Raw genomic sequence first — 25,955 nt, forward strand, 5'->3', positions numbered from 1 at the left:
CTTTTACAGGACCGCCCCGTTCAGCCAGGGCCTACTGCCTTTCGCTACTATACATAGTATAGACATAACATTCCTTTCATTTAAAGAACTCTGAGCCCGCTCTACTCAGCTCCTTTAAGGACTCACTCTCTAACCCCTACGGGTTCACTTTCTGTCCTTAGTAACAAAGTAACTTTCTATGGGGACGCAGGGTTTACCTTCTATCCTCACCTTCATCATTACTTCCTTACTTTCAGCTATGCAGATCTCTATCTCTACCCCTACGGGCTCTCTGCATCTTTTCTTTCTGCAAAACATTATTTAGATTTCACATTTCAACAAATTCAACACATATAACTTAGCATGTAAAACAGTTACATTTCTTTTTCAAGCTTCATTATCACATTACTGTTCTGCAACGGTATCTTTCTCAAGTTCAATTTCACACATCCCCTTTAAGAGGGGACCAAGTCTTTCTGAGGTAGCTCGTCTTCTCAGCCTACCAGCCCACGCAAAGGTTCCGGTATGGTATCTTCGCAAAGTGTCTTTAACTAGAACCGGTAGGAAAGGTATCTTCACAAAGTGTCTTTGGCTCAAACCAATAGGGCAAATATCTTCGCAAAGTGTCTTTGGCTAAAACCAGTAGGGAGCACCTTTAAGAAGGTGCAAACTATTTACAAAAGAAAGTTCGAATCATGCACAGTCCATGATTTCTGCAGTTTGTGTAACTTTAAAACTTGTATAAACTTCAGGAAAACAACAGTGACCCCGGGTCAACAAAGGGGTCACCTTTAACCCTGAACGGGTCTAGCAGCAACTTGGAAGAACAGTAACTATGTACATTTAGCAGTAATATTACTTTACCGTTGAGATGTGGCCGGGGGTCTTCTCTCCGGCCTCACCAAACCAACAGATCGTTCTGGTGAGCCAGGGCGTCGTTCCGATCCCAGCAGTGCCAGAATCCCCCGCTGGGAGATCCTCGTTGTCGGCAACCGTACACGTTCCCCCGGGGCACGGTGAGGTCGAGCTTCTGATGGTTCCGCGGGACCGGGCTCTGCAGCTTTCCTCGCCGGAGTATCGTCTTCCGGTGCCCCTGCAGCAGCCTGGAGGGCAACGCATCGCTGCACGCCTCGGGCTATCCAGCCCGTCTCACCCGCGGCCCTCCTCCACCGCGTGTAGGTGACAGCATCACCTGGCTCTAAGTTGCAATCGAACCTCCCGCTGCTTGGTTCCACCTCTATCCGATCCACACGGACCTGTAGTGGCTCCCCAATCTCCTGGATTATTCCCCGTCCAGACTGGGGATTGAAGGCCACCACTACACCCCAGTGCAACGGTGGGATCTCTGGGGGGCTTACCAGGTCAATCTGCTCGGCGGGCTGGGGCCGGCTCCGCCAGGCTGCCATCAGACGCCGGAAGTGTTCCGCATCTGGAATTATTTTCAAGTCCGGCGTCGGTGGTGTATCTTCGGACGCGGCCAGGTGGGAAGGAGCAGGGGACACTGGGGACAGGCGGATTTCTGTTGGCTGCCCCATCCGAGCTAGCACACGGGTGTCATTCTTTAGGCGGCGTGCCAGCTGTCGGGTCTCGGCTGCAGCCGCACACTCCGCGGACATCGGCGGAGGGGGTCGTCCCATCGGTGGCCCTGCCAAGGCCGAACCCCGCAATGTGGGCGCCCCTGAGGCTACCTCAGGCTGCGTATCCTCAGGCCGAGCCGGGTCAGCTCCGCGTGGTACTCTGAATGTCGCCATCTTTTTCTCCTCTTCCGCGTCGTCTTCCCGCGGTCTCTTCCGTGGGCGGCCCCGTCCCCATGGTCTCCACCCTCCGGCCAGAATCAGGAGGCGGACCTCGGCAGTTGACGGGCACGTCCTCAGGACACAAAAATACTTAGACTGGGCGGCCATTATTCTTCGCGCTCTCCAGCTCGTCTACGCCCACTCCACGCCCCTCTTCTCTTCCTGCGCTTTCCTCAGCGCTGCAATGGCGGCGGATTTTGGCGGCAACTGGCGCAGCACAGTCTTTGTAATAAAGTACAGTCCAAGCACAACAAATCACAGTCTCTAGGCACACATGACCTGATTCTTCAGGCTTAAGTAGATCCTGTTCGTGACGCCAAGTCTGCGGCGCGCCCCCACACCGCCGCAGGGCCGAGGGGTACCCGGAGCCGGGCCTCTAGTTCTCAGTCTCGGGGTTGTCACGGTGGCTAGACCCGGTCCGTGGCCCTGTCCGTCAGTGGGGGACGTCCGGTGAAATAGGTGGTAATAATGGTAGCGATTTAGCGGTGCGGTTGTGGGGTGTAAGTCGCGGTAAATAACGAGGACACCAGGTTGCAGTCTCTTTACCTCTTTACTGGAGATCTCTGAGTCCTCAGTCCAGAACACGGTTCACCAGGCTACGCAAGTCCGGCCGGTCCAATGGCACCTCCAGAGTTCTCCTCTCAGGTGGAAATCTGTGCCTTCCTTCTAGCGCTATGTGTTGTAGTCCTTCCCTGCTGTGCTTACGGAAAGTAACCCCACAACGGTTGTGTCTGTTTCTTAAGTTCCCTCACAACTCGATTTGATGTTCCTCTGTAATCCACCCCTTCCCTGTATTCAGGTTGGAATGGCACCCGTTTGTCAGGTAGGCCTGGAGTTCTTCCGGGACCCTAGAGTCGCCCCTCTCCCGCAATTGCCCCCCAAGACTTCATAGGTGATATGTGGTAGACAGCCCGCCTGAGACCGACTGTCCTGCCGCTGTTTGGAGTATGGCTTGAAGCTGTATTCTAATCCACTCCCTCGGCGTTCCGGCCACCGGTATTGCGCCTCAGCAGGGTGCTGCCTCTTTCAACAAAACCCCTGCTGGTATTCTCCTTCTGCTTGATCTCGTTTCTCACTCAGCACAATCTATCTCGCTTCTAGTCCTTTCTTGAGTCCCGCCGCTTCCAGGAGCCTGCGCGGACCCGTTACGTTCTTTCAATGCCAAGCCTCTGCCAGGATCCCACCCCTGGCAGAGACCCTACAGTCTCTCCCTTCACAACACCCCCTGCCACAGGGTGTTGCTCCGTTCAATCCCGTCAGCGTTCTCTGTCTAACTTCCTGCCTGACCCCCAGTTTACCCACTATGGTGGGGAGTGGCCTAATGAATAGCACCCTTAGCTCCCCCCGGAGGCCCAGCTGTGAAACATATTGGTGTCTGTGATACCTGATTGGAGGAACTCCTTCAGTGCCATCGAACGTACCATGGCTCCCCTTAGTGGCGGAGCCACAGTACTGCAACGACCAGGACTCTGGGGCGCTGCACAGCTATGTGTGAACCCGCCCTAACAGGGCGAGACGCTGATGGTGATCTAATTCTATGATGTCATGTCCGGGGTGGTGGAGATAGTGTAATATAGTGTGACAGCGACTTCGCACTTTTTAAATTATTGATGTTTTTTGTTCCAGATGTTTTTATATCTGAACTCGATAGATTTAGGAAACGTTTCTTTGCTCTTTGTGATATTGTATATAGATATCTATCTCCATCTTCATCGGGTCCTTGGGGTTGATTGACGCCGGATGTGTATAATGGTGAGGAGGATTTTATTATTTATCTCCTCGATGTCACACATTTCAGCGTGATTTATATTTTCATTGGGTGAAACCACATTATGGGCCTGAAGGTATTGGTCCCGTGCTGGGATTACTGGGAACTGATGGGTCAGTGCCGGCTGCCACGTTGTAGACACCGTGACTCCTATGTGAAGATTGGAGTATACAGGACGTAACGTCCCAAGAGCTGCGCTCCGGTGTAAGGCACAGCCATAGAGCACTGGAGCCCCCACATTAGTGGTGATAGGAGAAAGTAACAACATCCCTATATTATATATATTATCCCATATATATATATATACTGCCATCATGGAAAATTGTGAAAACTTTGCCGATCACTTTATTGGGCACGTAAGTGTCTTCCCCCAGTCTATGTCCCTGCCTTCAGCTGCATTAATATATCAGAACGTTCTCGTTTGGAGTACAGATGATGGCAGTGATCAGTCAGATAATCCCCAGGGTTGGTGCTGAGCTGACCCATCACTGCCATCATCTGTACTCCAAATGGGAACGTTCTGATATCAACGCAGCTAAGAGTAGAAAAGTAGGGAAGAGCCGGGGTTTAAAGCCACCTGCATGCCTTTTTTTTTTCTTTACAGGACTGTAGTCAAATTCCCTAATAATGTGATTGGCAAAGTTTTATAACTTTCCATGCTGGATACAGTTATAAAAAGAAAATGTAAAAAAATACTATTTAAATTTATTAAAATATTGACTCTGCCAACATTGGAGTATAAATAGGTGATTAATAACAGCTCATAGCATTCAGTGCAGGAGGGATAAGTCACATGGTGTGCATTGCCCCATGTTGTCTGCAGCTGAGAGTAACTACATTGCCATCTAGTGGCTCAAATATAAATAGCATTATAGTTCATTTCAGGAATTTCAATAATTAGGGCTCTTTAAGGGTTGTCCCCCAAAATCGCAAGTAATTCCTTTTCCATAGACTACGGGATAATTTTCTGACATCTGAGTGTTTGACTGCTAGCAGCCCCCCAGAGATATTAACAACGGCGCTCTGTACCCTAGGTGCGAGGATCTGCGGAGCCTGGTCTTGAGTTGAGCGGAGGAGTGCTGGCCTTACTTCTGCTCTATTCATGGTCTATGGCACTGCTGGAAATAGGAGAGCGCGACACTCGGTTTTCTCTCTGTTCTATAGGCAGTGAATGGAGCAGAGGTCGAGTGTGTGCACTTGTGCTCCCTTTAACACGTATGCAATTCTCAGGATCGGACTTTTTGCATCCTGTACAGAGGGAAACAACAGACATCTTGGTGATATTTGGCTTACACTATGAAGCCGACCACTAGTGAGGGGACCACTATGAGGCCGTGTAAAGAGGTTTTTTTTAGATGGTCAAAAACAACAAATTTTCTAGTGGAAAAAGCTTAGTTTCCTGGAGCAGTTTTGGAAGAGTTTGGTTCCAGCCCCTCCCTTAACCCCCCAAGGTCTCCCCCACTTAGGATTCCCCCTTCCTAAGTGTTCCACCCCCCCGAGGGTTCCACCCCTCCTGAGGGTTCCCACACCCCCCTGAGCTTCCCCTCCTGAAGTTCCACCCCCCTGAGGTCCCCCCTGAGGGTTCCACCCCCCCCAAAGGTTTGCACCCCTCCTTTAAGTTCCCTCTTCCCCTTAGGTTCCCCCTGATTGGAGCAGATTCAATCAGGAGCAGCTCCAAAGACGTGACCTGCACTTTCTTGTTTTCCCCACCAGGTGTTTTTTCAGCACTTAAAGTGCAAAAAAAACCTCTGAAAAAATAGTTGCACAAACAGGAAGAGTCTTTTAAGCATTTTTTAGGTGGTTTTTGGTGTGTTTTTTTTAATTTCCTTCTTTAAAATACGAGCAAACTAAACTCTGTCTGCAAATAGCATAAAAGTAATCAGCAATAAATGTCTATTTTTCTGTTTATTTTGTGGACGCGTACATGTAGCATATAATTCTGTGATCACAGATACTTTAGAGAAGCGGCAGTGATTGCCGTGTGACTACTGGGGTGTTTGGAGGGGCTACTACTCTTCCCTGTCGCCTTCGTTAATGAGGGGACCGCAGCCCTTTCCCTTTAAGACTTGCCTGAGACTACACTGAATAATCGTACTCCCTTCCGGGATGTCTGCTAGCGGTCTCCCATGTACACTACGGAGGGAACGCTTATTTGCTACGTTTCCTTCGCAATTGCTTGGCTTCCTGGAGGCCCAGGCTGCTGTTGTCGGTTCCCCATACTTTACACTACAGCTCTGCTCCTTTGTAACGTTCACTTTTTACACTTTATAAGAAGCAGTAATATACTACACTGTATAGGTACAGAGGAGGCCGCCATTGCGGAGCGCAATCCACTTGGTCACATGACCGCACATCACTTCCCTGCGGCCGCCTCTTTTACTTCGGATTTACTTATTATTTTGTATCTGATGCCGCTCATGATAATAATTCATTTATGTGACCTTTTTGCCTTGTACACTAAGCGCTAAACATCCTTACATTACTGCCTTTGTAAAGTAAGAGATTGTTACTGGAAATATTTTAAGATATAAAAAAAAAATTGTATGTATTTTTAATTGTCCAAAAATAAATAAAACCATTTTGAAACTAATGTTTTTTTGTTTTTTGTTTTCAAATCATTTTTAACAAAACTATAACTATTCTGAACTTTTATAATTTTCTTTGTACAATTTATGATTTTTAATTTAAATATTAACGCAGTAACTTCTATTTCTTAGATATATAGATAGATAGATATATTTTATTAAAAAAGGACGGTGTGATACAATACAAGCAGGGGAGTGGGTCCTGGGGAGTGCTTCTTGTGCGAGGAATATACTGCTGTGACATGCTGTTCTTAAAGTGACGATTACATCACGGCAGGTCTTTTCCCCCCATTCTTCTGTGCCTAAAGGGGTTTACCGGTTTTGCATCCTTTATTCCAGTAGGGGGCGTTTTCAGCGGTTGGATCCATGTTCTGCTTGAAATATGATACAGCTAATAAAAACGCCAAACACTTTGGTTTCTGATTTTATTTTTATTTCTGTTTAAAACATAGAAAAAAACAACTTTTTTTGGCAGAATAACACTCTTAAAGTACAAGATGTGTAAAATGTGCACCAGGCCGAGCGTTACATCCATGTAATAAGCGCAGAGATGGCGGTGCACCACTGAGCGGGGAAGCGGGGCGGCAGGCTGGTGAAATGAAGATCCACCAGATGCTGTCGCGATACTATTAGGTTATAGCTGAAACATTGCGGCAGTGACTGTTTATAGGACCAGTCCGGATGGCCTCCATTGGAGCCCTCAGGAGGGGATTTTAACCCTTCTTTCCCTGAGTCCTGAAAATCAAACTGGCCTCAGTGTCCTGTGATACGTCCCCTCCTTATTAGATTGCTAGGCACGTCGGGTAATTCAGGGACCTGGGAAAGCTGAGTGCTGATCCGTATTTAAGCAGCTATTATTTACCCAAATGACGGATCGGACAGATGGAATTTCAATACCCGATCCTTTTGTTTTCGTCGGAGACCTGCCTCTGCCAGAGGAGTCTGACAGCGACTTTTCCTTGTTGAAAACACATGAACTTTTGACCAATTGGGGAGTTGGAAGAAACATTGTTTTCGAGTGTGTGGCCAGCTTGGATGGCCCGAGTACAGACCCAAACGCAACAGCCTCATATGCCTACGAGGCTTCACATGGATGAGTCAAACGGCCTTAAAGGGATCTGTCACCAGGTTTTTGTTACTCTATCTGAGAGCAGTAAAATAGAGGCAGAGACCCTGATTCCAGCAATGTATCACTTACTAGGCTACTTGCTAGAGTTTTGATAAAATCCCTGTATTATTCTGCTGCAGATCTACGAGTTCTCTAAATGCTGAGCTCTGTTTCACCCCACCCACACATCTGATTGGCTACTTTGTGTACACTGTGCAAATCAGTGGTGGGGGCGGGATTGGACTACATGGCAGCAGGTTTACTAGTCCTCTAGTGATCATCTGCTGATAAAACTGTTATTTTATCAATACTACAGCAAGCAGCCCAGTAAGTGACTCATCACTGGAATTGAGGTCTCTGTCCCTACATTATGCTTCCCTCAGATTAGATGCTAAAAACCTGGTGACAGGTGCCTTTAAAAAGCAACTGATCGGTGACACGCATGGATTTTCCCAACACTAAAGACAGTGGTGTAATTTGAAGCTCATGGGCCCCCAATACAAAATCTCCAACTGGGCTCCCTAATTATCACCCGTATTTAATAGTATTGATCTCAAAACTGCCAAAAAAGGACCTTTTTAAACACCCCCTTAGGCTCCAACCTGTGCACCCAGCATGGTTATGTAAAGTATGATCAACGGCGGAAGAGAGGTTTGTACAGCATCTGGCACTCATTCCCTCGATTAACACTGCTGTCAGCTGATACCAGGGAGAAATAGCTTGTATTCGCATGTCTCCCTGTCTACAAATGTCTGATAAAGAGATCACAGGTGATTGTAGACAGAGTGCCCCTTAATTACCATCCATTATTCACATTCTCAGTATTTTATATAAGCGAGCTTTGGCAGACAGAAGACCACAAGGTTTTGAGTGGTGGATAACGGAAGAGGGGGTCCGGCAATGGTGACCAGATTCCATGGTGGTGCTAGAAAAAAAAAGCAATTCACTCTCCAGGGTGACAGGCAAACAGGAAATCCTGGAGGAAAACACATGACGTCCATGATCATCGTCATCATCCATGTTGGCTTGTAGGCACCAGAATGAAGGGACGTTCCCCTGGTTCTCCTCATTGTGCCTGAGCCAAGGGTAAAGCCTCAGAATGCATAGCGTCGGCCAAGAAGCTCAGCTCGTTGCACAGAGTTTCGTAGCGGAAGGCCATGCGGATCTGAGCCACGTTGGTTCTCCTGATGTCGTTTCCCTCCGGACCTTCCTTCATGCAATTCTCCCCCAGAAAATGCTTCTTCTCCTGGAAGACAAGAGGATGAGAGATGAGGATCAGTGTGTGACCCAATGTCAAAACGTCGCCCCAAACCGACCCCCGGTCAGCTGCACCCTGCCGCCTCCTGGGATCCTCTCGGGGATCATATATGTCTTGGATCACATCCCAGCAAATCCATTACGAAATCAATTTTGCTACAGATTTCCCCCAAAATTCAGATTCTGCAGAAAGTGAAATTTTGGGGTTTCAATTGGCTCAAATCCAGCAAAACATCGGCAAGGTGGGTGACGTTTTTCCTGGATTCTTTAGGGCTAGGAGAGGGTTAAATTAACAAAATTATTTTTTTTTTTTAAATCATGTATTTTTTATTAAAGCATATGACACGCCATTAACACAGTCCGATACAATTTGCAGACAAATACCGTACATTAGATACATGACCTGATAATATATTTTCATTTTACTAAACAACACCCTTACCACCTAACCAAACAAAATTAAATTTTAAATAGTCTCCCTTCTTCACTAGCTTCCCCGAACCTCTGTCCCAGATTTGTATGTCCCATCAGATTTGATGGATCAGCCAAGACCAGGGAAAGTGTCTCAGCCCAGACCAGGGGGAGTGTGTCAGCCCAGACCGGGGGGAGTGTGTCAGCCCAGACCACTGGGGGAGTCTCAGACGACCAGGGGGAGTGCCTCAGCCCGGACGACCAGGGGGAGTGTCTCAGGCCAAACCGGGGGGGTGTCTCAGACTACCAAAGCAAAGTGTGTATAGAGGGCTAGGAATAGGGCTGGGAATGAGAGAAACCATGCCAGAGGGAATAACCAGGAGGAACCGGGTAGGCTAGCCAAGCATTATTGTTTAATCCTGAAATTTTAATTATAGGTGGAAAGTCCTTCTAAATAATGATTCCCTTCTACAGCTGTAATAGGGTGTGATTGACAGTCGTCACTTCTATTGGATCTGAACCAGGTGTGAAAGAAAACCCCAAAATCGTATTGTGACTCAAGGAGACTCCACATTGGGTTCTTATGTCCTAACCTTGTCGGAGAGGCCGCTCTGCAGGACGCTGTTCCTGGCGATCTCGCACAAGTCGCAGGTGCTCAGTTTCCAGACCTGGGCAGCGATGGCGTATTCCTCCATCAGGGCTTCCTATACCATGGATAGAAATATGCATTACCGAGGACACAGGTACGGTGAGGACGACAGAGGGTAACAGTGTCCTCAGCAGCACAGAGCATTTCAGGAGAGGAGAGAGCTGATCTTGTGAGAGAATACAGGTCTAAAAGTGATCTAAAGGAAGATTACAGAGTAAAAGAGCATAGTGGAAGTAGTGGGGCTCTCAGCAGCACAGAGTATTTCAGCGGAAGAGTGCACTGATCTCATGGGAGATCACAAACAAAATTACACAATGGGAAAAGCAAGGTCTCCGGCAGCATAGTGTATTTCAGGAGCAGGGTGTACTGATTTTATGAGCGATTACTGACAGAGTACATAGCTGAAGAAGCAGGTCTTTCCAGCAGCACAGAGTATTTCAGTAGATAAGTATGTGCTTATCTGGTGGGAGGCGAGGGGCCCCACTTCTTCCTTGCTCCTACCTTGGTGTAGTGGAATTGCATGGGATCGTCTGTGGACAGGGACACGACCAGGCCTTTATGCAGGAATTCCCGCAGTGGGTTCTTGGAGTATTCTAGGAATAAGCTGTTATTGCTGAGCGGAGACATCGCGATGGGAATCTGTGCCAGGTAGTAGAGGTACTGCAGCACCGGGCTCTGGGGAGAAAGGATGGCACGGGTGACCACGGCTCTGCTCACACAGTCAGAAAAATCACAACTTTACAAACACTCAATACACTTTCTGCTTTTATTCCTGCTTGTTGTCAGTGAATAAGAACATTCTTCTTTACAGTGGCATGTAAAAGTCTTGGCACCCCGGGGCAAAATGACTGTTATTGTGAACAGTTAAGAGAGTTAAAGATGAACTGATCTCTAAAAGGTCTAACGTTACAGATGACACCTTTCCTTTGTATTTTAGGCAAAAAATATATATATATTTTCATCTTTCACAGTTTAAAAATTACAAAAAGGAAAATGAGCAGATGGAAAAGTTTGGGCACCCTGCTTGGTTAGCACCTAGTAGCCCCCATTTTGCAAGTATCACAGCTTGTAAACGCTTTTTGTAGCCAGACAAGAATCTTTCATTTCTTGTTTGAGGGATTATCATCCATTTTTCCTTGGACAATTCTTCCAGTTCTGTGAGATTCCTGGGTCGTCTTGCATTCTCTGCTATTTTTAGCTCTAGCCACAGATTTTCAATGATGTTCAGATCAGGGGACTGTAAGGGCCATTGTAAAACCTTCAGCTTGCTCCCTTTGAGGTCATCTATTGTGGATGTTGACGTGTGTTTAGGATTATTATGCATGTGTAGAAGCCATCCTCTTTTCATTGAATCTATTCTTCCCGCTACCCGTGAAATGTTCCCTGTGCCATTGGCTGCAACACAACCCCAAAGTATGATTGATCCACCCCCATGCTTAATGGTTTGTGAGATGTTCTTTTCCTGAAATTCTGTGCTCTTCTTTCTCTACACATACCTTTGATCAGTGTGGCCATAGAGTTCTATTTTAACCTCATCGCTCCACAGTACTTTTTTCCAAAATGCATCAGGCTTGTTTAGATGTTGTTTTGCATATTTCTGACACTTAATTTTATGGTGAGGACACAGGAGAGGTTTTCTTCTGATGACTCTTCCATGAAGGCCATGTTTGTGCAGGTGTCTTTGAACATTAGAACGATGTACCACAACTCGAGAGTCTGCTAAATCTTTCTGAAGATCTTTTGCAGTCAAGCAAAGGTTCTGATTTGCCTCTCTAGCAAACCTACTAACAGCTCTCACTGAAATTTTGCTTGGTCTTCCAGAATTTATTTTGACCTCCACTGTTCCTGTTGACTGCCATTTCTTAATTACATTTCAAACTGAGGAAAGGGCAACTTGATAAAGCTTTGCTATCTTCTTATAGACTTCTCCTGCTTTGTGGGCCTCCACCGGTTTCATTTTCAGAGTGTTAGGCAGCTGCTCAGAAGAACCCATGGCTGATGTATTTTGGTAGAAGGTTAGAGGAGGCTGGGTTTTTATAAAGCTGGAAAATTTGCATCCCCTGGCCTTTCCTAACGATGATACTGAACAAGTCCTAACCCGAACAGGCTAGTTAAGGTGTGAAACTTTGGTTAAAGTTATCTGAGCATACAAATCTCCAAGGGTGCCCAAACGTTTGCATAGACCCATTCTGCTTTTTGTAATTTTTAAAATGTAAAAGATAAATTTATTTTTATTTTGCCTAAAATACAAAGGAAATGTCATCTTTAACTTTAGGCCTTTTAGAGATCATGTCATCTTCAACTTGCTTAACTGTTCACAATAACAGTAATTTTGACCAGGGGTGCCCAAACTTTTACATGCCACAGTAACTCAGCTGAAAACATTTAGAGATTGTTGCCTCTCGCAGTTTGTCTTAACTGGATACAATTGTAACAATCAAAATATTAATCATTGTTTTGAGCAGAATTATAGGGGATGCACCACTCCCACCCAACTGAATAAAGAGGTGTGACAGGGCCCCGTTCTCCAGATAGATGGGGGTCTTAGTGGTGAATCCTGAATCTGTCTTATAGTTTCACCATTTACATGTATAGTACAGAGGACATATTTAATTTGCAAGCAGCAAATACAAAGCCTTGGTTGCACTACAACCCCCAGCATTGGATCCCGATAACTTTTTTTTCTTTAATTCTTACCTTTTTGAGAAGTAATCCATGAGAAATGTTATCTGCAGTTATAAAGGCCGACACCAGATGTGTGATGGACCCGGCTTCTCCGCAATGAGGCCGGAACAGGAAGGTGCTCATCCCCCGCTCCCTGAGAAATGGAAAACGTCAATGATCATTGCAATTCTTCCACACCAGCGATCGCCGCCCAGCACCACAGATGGTTTCACTCCAGAGACCCCATTAATCTCTAAAGCAAAGGGGACCCCGGAAGTGAAGTCGGTGGAGAAACCAACAGCATTGCTGTGAGATATGGGAATCTGGAAGCCCTGGAGGGGCTCTAACTTAGGGGGTCTACACAAAAACTGCACAAACTCCAAGGAGAAACCATTTAAAGGGATTCTCCTGCCAATGCTGACTTGGTGGGACAGTCTTGAAGGGGTGGGGGTCACTTACTTGCGCAGGTTGTTGAGCAGCATGATATTGGCATACATATAATACAGGTAGTAACTGTATGGGGGGTTCTGCTCGTGTGTCCACTGGTCGGGGGTCGGACTCTTGTTGGAGAACATGTGATCGTTGTGTTTGGACTCATCGTCGACGCTGTCAAAGCCCGTGACCTGGAATCACAAATGTGCCGATCAACGAAGGATACACATGAGAGGGGGCACCCGGAATGTACACAAGGAGAAACACCCCCTGATTATATACAAGGGACGACTCCCCCAGATATACTTAAGAAGGGACACCACTCTGGATATATGCAATGGGGAACAACCCTGGATATACACAGGAAGGGGACACCCCTCTTACTTACATAGTTAAGGAATAGGTAGAGCTCTTTGTGATCTGAAGGGTTAATTGTCGCCTCAAATAGTGGCAAGAATATATTTTCCAACATTTTGCCAAAATCTGGAAGAATCTTCTTCGATCTGAAAATGTCACTGGAAGGAAAAAAACAGACATTGATTCTTCATGATTATTGTTATTCTGCTATCCGGCCTTACATGTCATAATCCACATTTATGGGAAAAGTAAAGTTTAATTTCAAATCTGATATAACCCGTAATTAGAAAGAAAAAAATGGTATGTAACAACATATTTATCACTGATTAGTCATCATATATCATTTGTTCTTCATCATAGGACTTACTATCGACTAGTCGGCACCAAATACTACAACAGGAGTGTGGAAACCACAAAAAACACGACAGAAACAGTCATAAATAGCACAAAGAAGTTTTTATTATTCCATACAAAAACAAAAAATAAAAAAAATAATAATGTAGGACAAAAAAGGCACAAAGTAGGAAGCATGTGTATACAGCAAGCAAAGTGCAACGCCTTGATGTGCAGACCAAGGAAAGGATCACATTTAGATCTCTTTATGTATTATCAAAAAGAGGGAAGCATGTATAGGGGTACTACCTGTAGAACAAATAGTAAAGAGTAAATTGGAGATCATCAATTAATCGTGGTACAACCACTGAACACAAAATGTTTATCAATTGTTCAGTGGTTGTACCACGATTAATTGATGATCTCCAATTTACTCTTTACTATTTGTTCTACGGGTAGTACCCCTATACATGCTTCCCTATTTTTGATAATACATAAAGAGATCTAAATGTGATCCTTTCCTTGGTCTGCACATCAAGGCTTTGCACAGTTGCACTTTGCTTGCTGTATGCACATGCTTCCCACTTTGTGCCTTTTTTGTCCTACATTATTTTTTTTTATTTTTTGTTTTTGTATGGAATAATAAAAACTTCTTTGTGCTATTTATGACTCTTTTGGTCGTGTTTTTTCTGGCTTCCACACTCCTGTTGTATAACCCGTAATTGCAGTTCCCATTCTCTACCATCAGGGGCAGCACATTTACAGTTAGAAAATGTTGTCTACCCATAAATGAGAAGCAGGCGTCAGGGCGGCATCAGTGATAATGGGCTCCATGTCTGCACATCTCCTCTGCATCATATCTCTGTGTTAATGGTCCGGAGAGATTATGTTTTTATTGAGATTGCATCAAGTTTCCAAACCACAGGAAGCAAAATGTGAATTTCCTTTACAATTAAGCCCAGCCTATTACTGGAAAGGCTGCAGTGCACAAAATGACTCCTGATCCACAGCCGGTGCTGAAATCAAGTCTATACAGAGGCTTTTCTATTTTCTGGACGAGGCGCAGCATTGTCGATAGCTCATGGTGTTTGTGGCTACATGGTGGGCAGACTTATTGGGTCCCTGGTTTGGACACAAGCTTACTGCTGGGAGTCCTGAGGTTTGACAGTGTTTTTATTTTATGGCGTTTATATTTAGACAGTTTTTTCATGTATTAAAGGCTGTCTCAAGCTGAACCTACTTGAGCACACCGCTCCCGCCTCTGGTTTCTTACTTTGCCGGTAGAGTGTGCTCATGAAGATTGACAGTTCGGACCAGCAGAATGGTTGCGCCTTTGGTCCAAACTGTGCTCTCCCCTAGGCTGCTAGCAGACGAAGCTGGAAGAATTGCAGAAAGTCTGAGGATGATCGGGTCCAGTGACCCGAAGAAGATGTGTCAGAGCAATGTTGGCACCTTTAAGAGGTGCATAAACACCCCCAATTAAAGGGCTCCACCTCTGAGCTTCTACATGACTACATAGCAACAAAACTCCAGTTGGAGGAGCAGAACATCAGGTCTGTTTTAGGTGAAAGAGAGCAGACACCAGCAAGACAAACGCTGTTAATGAAGGGCAAGGATTGATGCATTATTGAGGGACTTATTCCTGCTTGTGAAGCGTGCACCTTCCAGATAACTGCCTAAAAGTGTCGAGGCCCCGCCACACCAGAGGAGTCTGGAACTCATGCCCAATTGCATAAAGGAGTGCCACAGCAGAGCCTGCTAGGAGAGGGATGCAGTTGTGCAGTAGCTGTAAGGCTATGTACACACTTAAGAAAAGAGGTGCAGAATTTTCGGCTCAAAATCTGCATCTCCTGGCAGAATCCGCAGCTGCGATTTTATTTCTAGAATGGAGGGGTGCAGAAACGCTGCAGAACTGCACAAAAGAAGTGACATGCACTTCTTTGAAATCTGCAGCGTTTCTGCGCAGATTTTTCTGCACCATGTGCACAGCTTTTTTTTTTTCACATTGATTTACATTGTACTGTAAATCACAGTGCAGTTCTGCAGCGTTTCTGCTGCAGATCTGCACCAGTTCTGCACTAAATCTGCATCGTGTGCACATACCCTAAAGGCTGCAATAGCGTGCAAAGCCACCAAGCGAGCTGTCGCAGGACATTGCCGCTAAAGAGTTGTTCATCAGATTGTTTGTGAACACTGAGAAAGTGTGAACTGCGCTGTTTAGTTAGTGACACGGAGACTTTTGCAAGCTGAAGGAAGTGCTGCTGATGAAACTGCCAGCAGACTGTCACAATTTTAGCTAATTGCCACAAGTGTCACTAAAGGGAGAACTGTCCACTAGTGATGAGTGAGTATACTCGTGGCTCGGGTTTTTCTGAGCATGCTCAGGTGGTCTCCGAGTATTTGTTAGTGCTCGGAGATTTAGTTTCCTTGCCTCAGCTGCATGATTTATGACTGCTAGACAGCTTGAATACATGTGGGGATTCCCTAGCAACCAGGCAACCCCCACATGTACTCAGGCCGGCTAGCAGCCGTAAATCATGCAGCTGCGTCGACAAAAAGTAAATCTCTGAGAACTAACAAATACTCGGAGACCACCCGAGTGTGCTCGGAAAAACCCGAGCCATGAGTACACTCACTCATCACTACTGTCCACCTCTTTTCTAGTAAACCGTTGCCTGATGTGAGCTGGTCGTGACCCTCAAGCTCATTGCTTCCTTGGGTGTAAAGTTCCTCAATGGACAACTGGGTGCAATTGCATCCGTCTGTCAATCTTGCATGGGAAACCCCTGTATCACCCAGGCCCACTACATCCTAATTATAGTTAAAGAGTAACTGTCATTTTAATTTGTATTAAATAAATCAATAATTCACGTGAAAATAAGCAACTTTGTAATACATCTTATCAGAGAAATCTCCATAAAACTTCGAGCACCAACTGTCTTCTTCTGTTTCAGTAATCGGAAAGTCTGCACTCACTGCGCTCAGTGAATTGAGAAATTTGAGAACGAAAGATCAGATCTAGAGGAGAAATAAGCAGATTTATCCTCCTCCTAATAAAAATGGGTTCCGCCGCGCACGCAACATCATCCTTTGTACTCATGAGTAATCACTGGGCAGCAGGTGGGCTTCATAGTGTTAGCGTTAACATGATCCATAAATGACTTACAAGATCCGAGGCACCTGGATCATCCAGCGCATGTTGGGGGAGTAGACCTTGTGCTTGATGAACCACTTGGCCAGGATGTCCCACTCATCGGGGGAGCGGCCGTAGATGGATAGCCGAGGCTCTGTGTACTGGTACTTGCTGTCCTCCAGCTCTCGAGCCACTTCCTGAACAGACAGACACAGGGCGCATTAATGCAAAAAAACAAGAAGAATAAGTTAGAACCACGGCTACTCTTTCAGTTTGGACTTTTAAAGGTGCACTGAAGTTGGAAGAAGGGAAAAGGTACAAGACCTAATGGTGACAGGACCTTACAGGTAACCTGGGGGGGGGGGTCTGACCTTCATAACTCATCCAGGGCAAAAGAAAAAGTAAAACACAGAGTTTGAATAGTTAAACATTCACCAGAAGGGGACCCCATTGTCATTGCTTCTACAGGGGCCCCACACCGTAATTAGCAACCATACTGTAAATTTGTGATTGCACCAACTAATTAGGGGAATATTTAAAGGGGTTTTATGAAATTAGAAAAATATGGCTGCTTTCTTCAAGAAACAGCGCCACATCGCTCCATGGGTTGTGTCTGGTATTGCAGCTCAATTAAATTAAATGGGGATCAGTAGCAATACCAGACACAATCCATGGAGAGGTGTGGGACTCAGAGAGGTGTAAAGTGATGCAGTGACTAGAGCATGAATGAATATAGCATATACCGGTAATCACATGTCAGTGGGGTCCCTACCTTAATAATCCTGGCAAAGTACTCCCCGTCTATGTAATTGTCCGTCTTCAGGTAGAGGTCTCTGAGCTCGCTCGCTCCCACGGGGTTATACTTAGCGTTGAACTTATCGAATCTATGGAAGGTTTGTCGTCCCTGTAGTTTAAGCATTAATCGATTATTGAACAGAATCTCCCCAAAAATTTTTGAAAAACCCCAGAAAAAAAAAATTAAAACTTAAAAGGCAAATTCTATTCACTTCAATAGGCGGCTGTAACCTGATCCCTCAGTTGATTTCATCTCGCGCAAAAGAGATTTAAGCTGCACTTCAGGAGGCAGGAAGTGGGAAAGAAGTGTCTCATAAGTGGGGAAAGAAGCAGATTTCTCTCCTAAGATATATTACGATCGCTCATTTTTGCTTGTAAAATTGTTTTATACAAAATTTGTCAAAATGATGGTGACCATTTAAGATTGTTTTTTAAGCCGGGACAAATCTCAGGCTTATTATTTTACAACTTTGAGATATGATTGCGGTTATTTCAAAAAGTTCCAGAAAGTCCAAGTTTGACTTACTTTCTCAGAACCCGGACAGATCTAAGACTGATTAGCTCAACATTCTGGTGTACGGACCCTAGATAAAGAGTTTGGAGACGTAGAAGCTCTGATTTCTTATCTCAGGGGCTGACAGATTGCAGACATACTCGCTCTGACTGATCACAGTCCTATGTTGCCAAAGTTTTGGCATATGAAATGTGGACATTATTATGGGTATTTTCTCCAATCTCTGACATCTGGACCACTGATATAGTCCTAAAAAAGTCAAAGATCTGACCTATTATCTCAGAGGTCCACATCATAACCACTGGACGGCCACTAGTTGTAGAATTATAGAGCTTCCCCAGATCATCACAAACTATACGTTACCGCGTGGACATCCAGAGAGTCTACAGTCAGGTCGTACGGATCCATGTAAAGACTCTCAAATAGTTGTTTGAGTGTCATCTTCTTCCCATTCTTCTCAGTGACCACCTTGTCCGGTTCTGTGCGATACGTGTGTTTAATGAAGCGGAGCAAATGCTTCTGGTTCATACAGGCAGCAGCGTGAATATGGGTGTCCACCTGAAGATACCGAAAACCAGATGGTCAATTGTCCCCTTTTTTCAATGAGTGTCCATCATTCCAGAACCGAATTACTGAACTGAAGATCACCAAATGACCAATGTCCATATCATCCATGGTCATACCATGCAAAAATCTAAAGACCAAATGAATGATAAATATGAGGTCTCCAAAGGACTTATCCACCCAAGACCAATGTGAATGACATTCTCCCAAACAATTAGGTGAAATCATCATTGCCGACACAAGCCAAGTTGTATGATTTCTGTCAGAAACTTACGGATATTAATGTCTACGTTGGCCAAACCTATGTCACATATTTCCTGGTCATATGACCAAATCGTATCAAGGATAATCTATGTGCCCTAAACTGGTCAATGCACAATCAAAACCAAACTTCAGGATTTATTTGATACTTTCTTATGACGGTCTTCAAACACCATCAACCCAACTGTATGTCTGATCATCCCAACGTATCAATAACCACCCAACCAACTGTTTGGTTGAGTAGTCTCTGATAACTTCTAAGTTATTAGACATCACCTAACCAAACTGTTATCTAATGACGATCCCTACCAAGTATCGAAGATGACCTAAACCAAAATTTTTCCAATGATCTAATGACCATCTGAAAATAGCAATGATCACCAATTCTAAAAAAAAACAAAGCCCCAACAAAGTATCAGTCACCATCTAACCAAACTGTCTGACTTTTGTAACAACCACGTTCATTTGGCTGACAGCAATTCTTCGAAGATTACCTAAACTAGAATGTGTCCAATGATCTATTGACCATCTGAAAATACCACCAACCACTGGTTCTAAAGAAAAAATCTTGGCAACACATCAATGACCATGAAACCAAACTTTATCTCATCTAATGACCATCACAACAAAGTATCAAGCACTATCAAACTGAACTGTATCACTGATTTATTGACCATCACAACAAGGTATCAATGACCAGACAACAAAACTGTTATCTCATTTGATGAACACCTTTAAGTATCAAAGACTACCTAAAACAGAGTTTATGACTTATTTAATGACCTTCTGAAAATACCAACGACCACTGTATATAAAAAAAATCTTACCAAATATCACTGGTCACCAAACTATTTAAACACCGTCCCAACAAAGTATCAATCAAGGTCTAACCAAACTGGATGACTTTCTAATAACCATGCGTGTTTGGTTATTCTTCCCATTACCCGGGTTTCATCTAATGACCCTTAATTCATGGGTTCCTTTAAAGTAAAAGCCGATGAGTGCATCATTGATCACTCGTATTAGTAAAAAGAATACGAATATATTGATTTTGATGTTTATATTTATACCTTCCTGACATTATAGAAGTCACGGTGAGGGACACTTTTCAGTTCCTTCAGCTCCGACATCTCGTTCAGCATCTCATGGAGGTTAAACTTGGATCCCAAGAAATTGAGCCTGCGGTGACAGTAGGTTTTTCTGTGGGAAACGTTGATAAAAATAATAAGGATTAATGTTCTTATTTTTATAGTGCAGATCTGGCAGCTCACCAGCCCACAGAGAGCACCAAGCGATTATATCATAGCTGTGTCCACTGGCAATGGCTCTCAGGCTTCACATCACATCGCACGTTATAGGCTGGAATTGTATCCTCAGTGGTCAGTCAGTGGTCACTGCATAGTGGGCCAACAACTGATCGTACTGGATTACATGACATTAACCTTCTTCTGTCTTGCTAATTTATTTTTAATACAGCCTTGATCTAGTACGGTGCAGCTAAGATCAGTGACTCCAGGTTAACTGAATTGTCTATAGAAGTCTTAGCACTTAGCTTTGTCCTTCTCTCATGCTTTATACTATATATCCTTTCTCATAATAGGCCAAGACGGATGATCTTTCCTGCCATGCTTTATACAGCAGCGCTGCTCTATTAGGACACACCAACCATCAGCAACTTGAGTTCAGCTGCATCGTCTATTAATGTTTTAGATGGAAATACTCTTTCTTTCTCATCGGAAGCTCTGTATTTCTCCCATGCTTTACACTACAACTTTGCTCTATTACACACAGCTGAAATTAGAAACCTCATTGTCTATTAGGGTCTTACATAGTCTTAAATCCATGTCCTGTCTTATAACCTTGGGCTATGTGCACATGTTGCGGATTTTGCTGCGGATAAGCAGCTGTTTTCCATGAGTTTACAGTACCATGTAAACCTATGGAAAACAAAATCCGCAGTGCACATGCTGCGGAAAAAAACGCGCGGAAACGCTGTGTTGTTTATTCCGCAGCATGTAAATTCTTTGTGCGGATTCCTATTATGGAGCAGGTGTAAAACCGCAGGTGGAATCCGCACAAAATCCGTGGTAATTCCGCAGTAAATCCACAGTGCGGTTTACCTGCGGATTTACAAAAACAGGTGCGGAAAAATCCGCAGACATCCCACCTACATGTGCACATACCCTAAGTCTACAAGTCTCTCCCTTTCTCATGCTTTAGGCTATGTGCACACGTTGCGGATTTCCTGCAGATCTGCCGCGTTTTTTACCGTGCAGAAACGCTGCAGATCCGCAAGTGATTTACAGTACAATGTAAATCAATAAAAAAAAAAAAATGCTGTGCTAATGGTGCCGAAAATTCCGTGCTGAAACGCTGCGGATTAAAAGAAGTAGCATGTCACTTCTTTTGTGCTGAGCTGCAGCGTTTTTGTACCCATTCCATTATAGAAATCCAGAGGGGTAAAAACGCAAGAAATACGCACAAAATCCGCAGTAAATCCACAGCACATCCGCACAAAATCCGCACCTGCTTTTTTTGCCAAGAGATGCAGAATCCGCACAAAAAATTCCAGAGGCTAATCCGCAACGTGTGCTCATAGCCTTACACTGCAGCTTTGTATTGCAACTGAACTGCTTGCAAGGAAAAAAAAGATCTTCAGCAAAATAAACTGGATAAGTATTTACTATATTTAGTGCATCACTTTTCCTGGAGACAATAAAGCTAATTTGTCTACAATAGACCTCTCTGGAATGTCTTTGTCACTGTCAGCGCTGGATAGATCATGTGACGAGCTGTCATATTGACCATTGTTTTATTACAAGCTTGTGGCATGCAGCAGAGACTCATCATAAGCTAAGTATTAATCTCTCCATTATTCCGAGTCCTGGGCAGATCCAAACATTTACTTCCAAAACCAGAAGAACCTGTTCAAGATTCTTTACAAGTGGGAAAACGTCGCTTGCCAACACAATGTATCATAGGTTCAAGTGATTACGACTGTCAGGCGCCCGGCCTGCTGGCTCTACTCTCTTCATTCTGGAGAGTTACATGAGAAGTTTGTCAAAACTTTCATATGCTCCTTCTCCGAGCCAAAGAAGACAACTACATGTAAATGTGGATGACACATCCCATGACCGGTCAAACTAAAATTTGTTAAAGCCCAATTGACCCTATAGCAGACACACACAGAAGTGGCTGCCTCTCCACCTCTTCTTAATGCGATAGGATCCCCAACCATAAGACTGAGTGGTGGAGATCATTAGGTCATCCAGATTGTGACTCCTCCAGGGCATGGTCTTCTATATATACTTCCTACAATCTAGCCCCGGTGGAGAGGTAAGAAATTTGCTCCACTAACTTTGCTCCACTAACTTTTATTTATCAGTGGCTGTCCCTTGCTACAGAAAGCCACAACATGAGTAAATAATAGGGTTTGGGTGTAGAATATGCAATGTGACCCATCATCGGAGTCTATTTTTTTTATTTTTTTCATTGTATGGTCCCCAATATCAGATGGATCAGTTGGAATATCTGCCCTTCTGTTACCTCCATTAGTCTTCACTACTAGAACAACCCATAGAGATCTACAATACATTACATTTTTGACTTACGTTGGGCCATCAGCGATAAGAGCCAAGATATGACTGAGGTCAAGAGTGTAGGTCTCAAGGTCGGGATATGGTAAACTTCTCGGCTCGTTGGCTTCTGCCATCTCCTTGTTGTCATAAACATATGGGATCCCGCCTCTCATTTTCACAACGTAGTAAAGATTTGGAGGAACTTTTTCTAAATTGTAAGGATCCTCATTCCCTGGTGGAGGGTTAAAGACTGTAAAATAAAATAGGATGGAGAAACCTAGAGTTTATATCGGATGAAACATGAAGTCCTTTACTTGGGACAATCCCTACATTTTTTACATCATAAACATCCGCAAAGATTTCCAGGTTTGATCTTACATTGTATTAGAAATGTTACGTTCAGTTTCTATTATATTTTGTGCAATTTCCTACTCATAAACACATAAAGGATGGTGTAATTATTGCCCCATGACCATCACTTACAACCTATCTCATTTTGGGAAGTCAAGACTTTTTTGGGAGCATTAAAAATTAGGGCAAAGATTGCCCCTATATTATCACCAGAAAAAGACTTGTTGTTTAGATCAGATTTTTATGTTAAATATACTTTAACTTTTTTTTTCAAATAATTTCTATCAAAATTGGCTTTTTCTCCTCACCTGTAAAAGCCTGTTTTTTGTATTGTCCATTGGAGGACACAGGGCCATAGAAGAGGAAGAATTCAAGTCTTACATAGACATCAACATGCCAACGTTCACATCCCAATTTATCAAACACATCAGTGTTTATTTCGCTTTGCCGTTAGAGGATGACTGGACCATCCACCACCAGAGCCCTGAGATTTTGGGACCTGGAAACTAAACTTGACGACTTGTGGTTGAGCCTGGATGCCATGAAGTTAACATCTGGAGATGTCCATCTACAGCAGAGTTTGGCGAACACTTGAGGTTGAAGTCATCACTCTCCTAGGCTAAATCTTTTGTGATTGAGGAAAATGGTCATTCAACTGTCCACTCCTGGAATGTGGATGCCGGGAGGTCTGATCATTTTATTCTGGCCAAAGTAGAATCTGAAATAATCGCAGCATAGGTGCTGTGCACCTGGTTCCTCCGTGGTGATGTAAGTTGGTGTCGGCTGTTATGTTGTCCATTCGGATGCTCTCAGGGTGACCTTTTAAGGGCTTAATTTAGTACATCAGAGAGAGAGAGGAGTATCCATCAAGTTCTGGGTCGTTGATAGGGAATGTAGATTCTTGAGGGATCCATATTCGTTGAACTGCTCAAGCTAGAAGATGTCTTCCTGGCCATGGAGACTAGTATCCATCAAAACAACTCACCAATGGAGCAGTAAGAAAAACTGTCCCTGAGAGATGGAGCAAGAGCAGAACCACTACTGAAGAGGGTGACGGACCTCAAATGGAAGAGAAATCTGCTGATCCAGAGAATCCTTCAACCTGACCCATCGCGTCCGGATCGCTCACTGAAAAGGAAGAGTATGAAATTAGGCATATGGAGCTGCTTCCATGAATACCTCTGATAACCTGTGTTCACATACAATTTCAGATCGAGTCTTTGTTCTGGAAGAGACAATGCTTCATATTGGAGAGTGTGGACTTTTTCTGTTGGGAGAAAAATCCCGGCCAAAGGAGTGTTGAAAGAACATGCCCAAAAAGTTAGACTTCGAAAGGGAAGAGAGACAATTTCAGATAGTCAATTATTCAACCAAAGAGTGACAGAGTTGCGATGTGAATGCTCTACAAGTTGTTTTCTCTGGACGGTGCCTTTATCATGATATCATCCAGGTAGGGGATGGCAACAATGCTCGTGGAGCGAAGAAGGCCAAGAAGCTCATGATGACCAGTGGGCCATGGTCAGACTGAAAAGGAGGACTACAAATTGGTATTGGCTGGGCCCAACAGCAAAGCGAAGAAAACACTGAGCGGGATGTGAAGATATGATAATGCATTCCTTTAAGTACTGCAACCAGAAAGTTCTTCTATTAAATATGCCACAGCCAGATGTCGCACTATCCAGCCAAAGTGCCCCCATTATGACTTCTGGAAGCCACCATGTACAAGAGCAGGTGATGTGCAAATGGCTAATTTTGAACAACAATTTACTTTGCACTGACTGTACTGGTTGTAGACATGGAGCTGAAGACTTATGGGGCAATCACATACTGAACAAAATTGATATAAAAAAGTGACCCCTATACCTGGAAACACCTCATCTTCCAGCTTCCAGCTTTCATCATTCATGGTACACAAGTACTGAGCAGTGGTTCTGGGGAAGCGGTGATATGCCAGCCGGGAATATTTTTCCCGTATTAGGAGAGCTTTAGCAAGTCCAATGGCAGCTTGTTCATAATCATCAACAGTAACCTGTAGATAACAGGATTTTTTTAAAGAATATTTAATTTAGGCTGAAATTTCTCATACAAATGTCAGATTTCAATAATAAAAATAAATCGGTGCTCAGATAGCATTCATCAAAGTCTGGAGAAAAATTAATGTTAACATATTATTTCCACTCAAGAAACTAACCAAATCTTTATGAAACTAACCAAAGTTTTCACTACACCTATTCTTTATCCAATCAATCACCTAAACTACCAATTCTTCAAACAGCTAACTACCGTACTTATCTAATCACATAAACCACCACCAAAATATCTCTTCATCTAACCATTTAGCAACTCATTCAACCAACTGGTTATTCATCTAACCATATAACCAACCACCCAACTAAGGCTGGTCATACACATTAGATGGCTGTGGCTGTTGGCCGAATGATGCTTTAGCCAATCGTTCGGCCAACAGTCATCTCAGCGGACTATCCAATACACTGGAGTGGTCCCTCCGCCAAGCACTCCTGTGTTCTCTATGAGAAAGTTGTGACTGACACGTCAGCTGGTGGCTCATCTCAAAGGAGAACAGTGCGATTAATTGGATAGGTCTGATCGACATTAGTGATGAGCGAATATACTCGTTACTCGAGATTTCCCGAGCACGCTCGGGTGACCTCCGAGTATTTTTTAGTGCTCGGAGATTTAGTTTTCCTCCCCTCAGCTGAATGATTTACATCTCTTAGCCAGCTTGATTACATGTGGGGATTCCCTAGCAACCAGGCAACCCCCACATGTACTTATGCCGGCTGACAGATGTAAATCAGCTGCGGCGATGAAAACTAAATCTCCGAGCACTAAAAAAATAATCAGAGGTCACCCAAGCGTGATCGGAAAATCTCGAGTAACGAGTATATTCGCTCATCACTAATCGACATTTCTTCCGACCATCAGTTGGCCGGCACCCCCCATAAACATTAGTCCATCAGATGAACCCATAGATATTGGCAGGTTCAGTCGACATATGTCTGATGTGTATGAGGGCCATAACCCTTCATCTAACCAGCCAGCCACACAACCAGTTTCCCATCTTATTATGTAACCAATCACCCAACTAACACTAACATTTCACCCAACCAGTTGGCAGCTCAATCAACCAGTTATTCATCTAACCATATAACCAACCAGTTAACCAAATCTTTATCCAACCAGCCAGCCACTCAACCAACCAATTTTTCATCTAACCATGTAACCAACCACCCAATTAACGCTTCATCCATTCCAGCCAACCAGCCAAACAACCAACTAGCTTTTAACGCAACCATGTAATCAACCAACCAACTCTTCATCCAACTAGCTAGCCCACCAACTGATCAATCAACCAACTCTGGAAGCTAGCGTACTCTTTATCCAACCAACTTTTCGTCC

General features: G+C 44.2%; 1 protein-coding gene across 3 annotated transcripts in view; it reads right to left on the bottom strand.

The window, feature by feature from the left end:
- Positions 1–6,571: 6,571 nt before the first annotated feature.
- The window catches only part of LOC143806577 (AMP deaminase 3-like), a 46,659-nt gene continuing 27,275 nt past the window's right edge, over positions 6,572–25,955 (bottom strand). For 2 of the 3 annotated variants that reach the window (XM_077287267.1, XM_077287269.1), the window contains exons 4-15: positions 24,399–24,564; positions 22,218–22,434; positions 19,677–19,806; positions 18,145–18,339; positions 17,245–17,376; positions 16,506–16,669; positions 13,038–13,164; positions 12,677–12,840; positions 12,251–12,371; positions 10,055–10,228; positions 9,498–9,608; positions 8,171–8,482 (exon numbers count right to left, since the gene is read on the bottom strand). In XM_077287267.1, coding sequence (XP_077143382.1) covers positions 8,303–8,482; positions 9,498–9,608; positions 10,055–10,228; positions 12,251–12,371; positions 12,677–12,840; positions 13,038–13,164; positions 16,506–16,669; positions 17,245–17,376; positions 18,145–18,339; positions 19,677–19,806; positions 22,218–22,434; positions 24,399–24,564 — 1,881 coding nt within the window. In that variant the 3' untranslated portion in view covers positions 8,171–8,302. Of the gene's footprint in view, positions 8,483–9,497; positions 9,609–10,054; positions 10,229–12,250; positions 12,372–12,676; positions 12,841–13,037; positions 13,165–16,505; positions 16,670–17,244; positions 17,377–18,144; positions 18,340–19,676; positions 19,807–22,217; positions 22,435–24,398; positions 24,565–25,955 lie in introns of all 3 variants that reach the window. The other variant, XM_077287268.1, reaches the window with a different exon arrangement.

Source organism: Ranitomeya variabilis, chromosome 2 (genome assembly GCF_051348905.1).
Source record: "Ranitomeya variabilis isolate aRanVar5 chromosome 2, aRanVar5.hap1, whole genome shotgun sequence".
Classification (NCBI taxonomy): Eukaryota; Metazoa; Chordata; class Amphibia; order Anura; family Dendrobatidae; genus Ranitomeya; species Ranitomeya variabilis.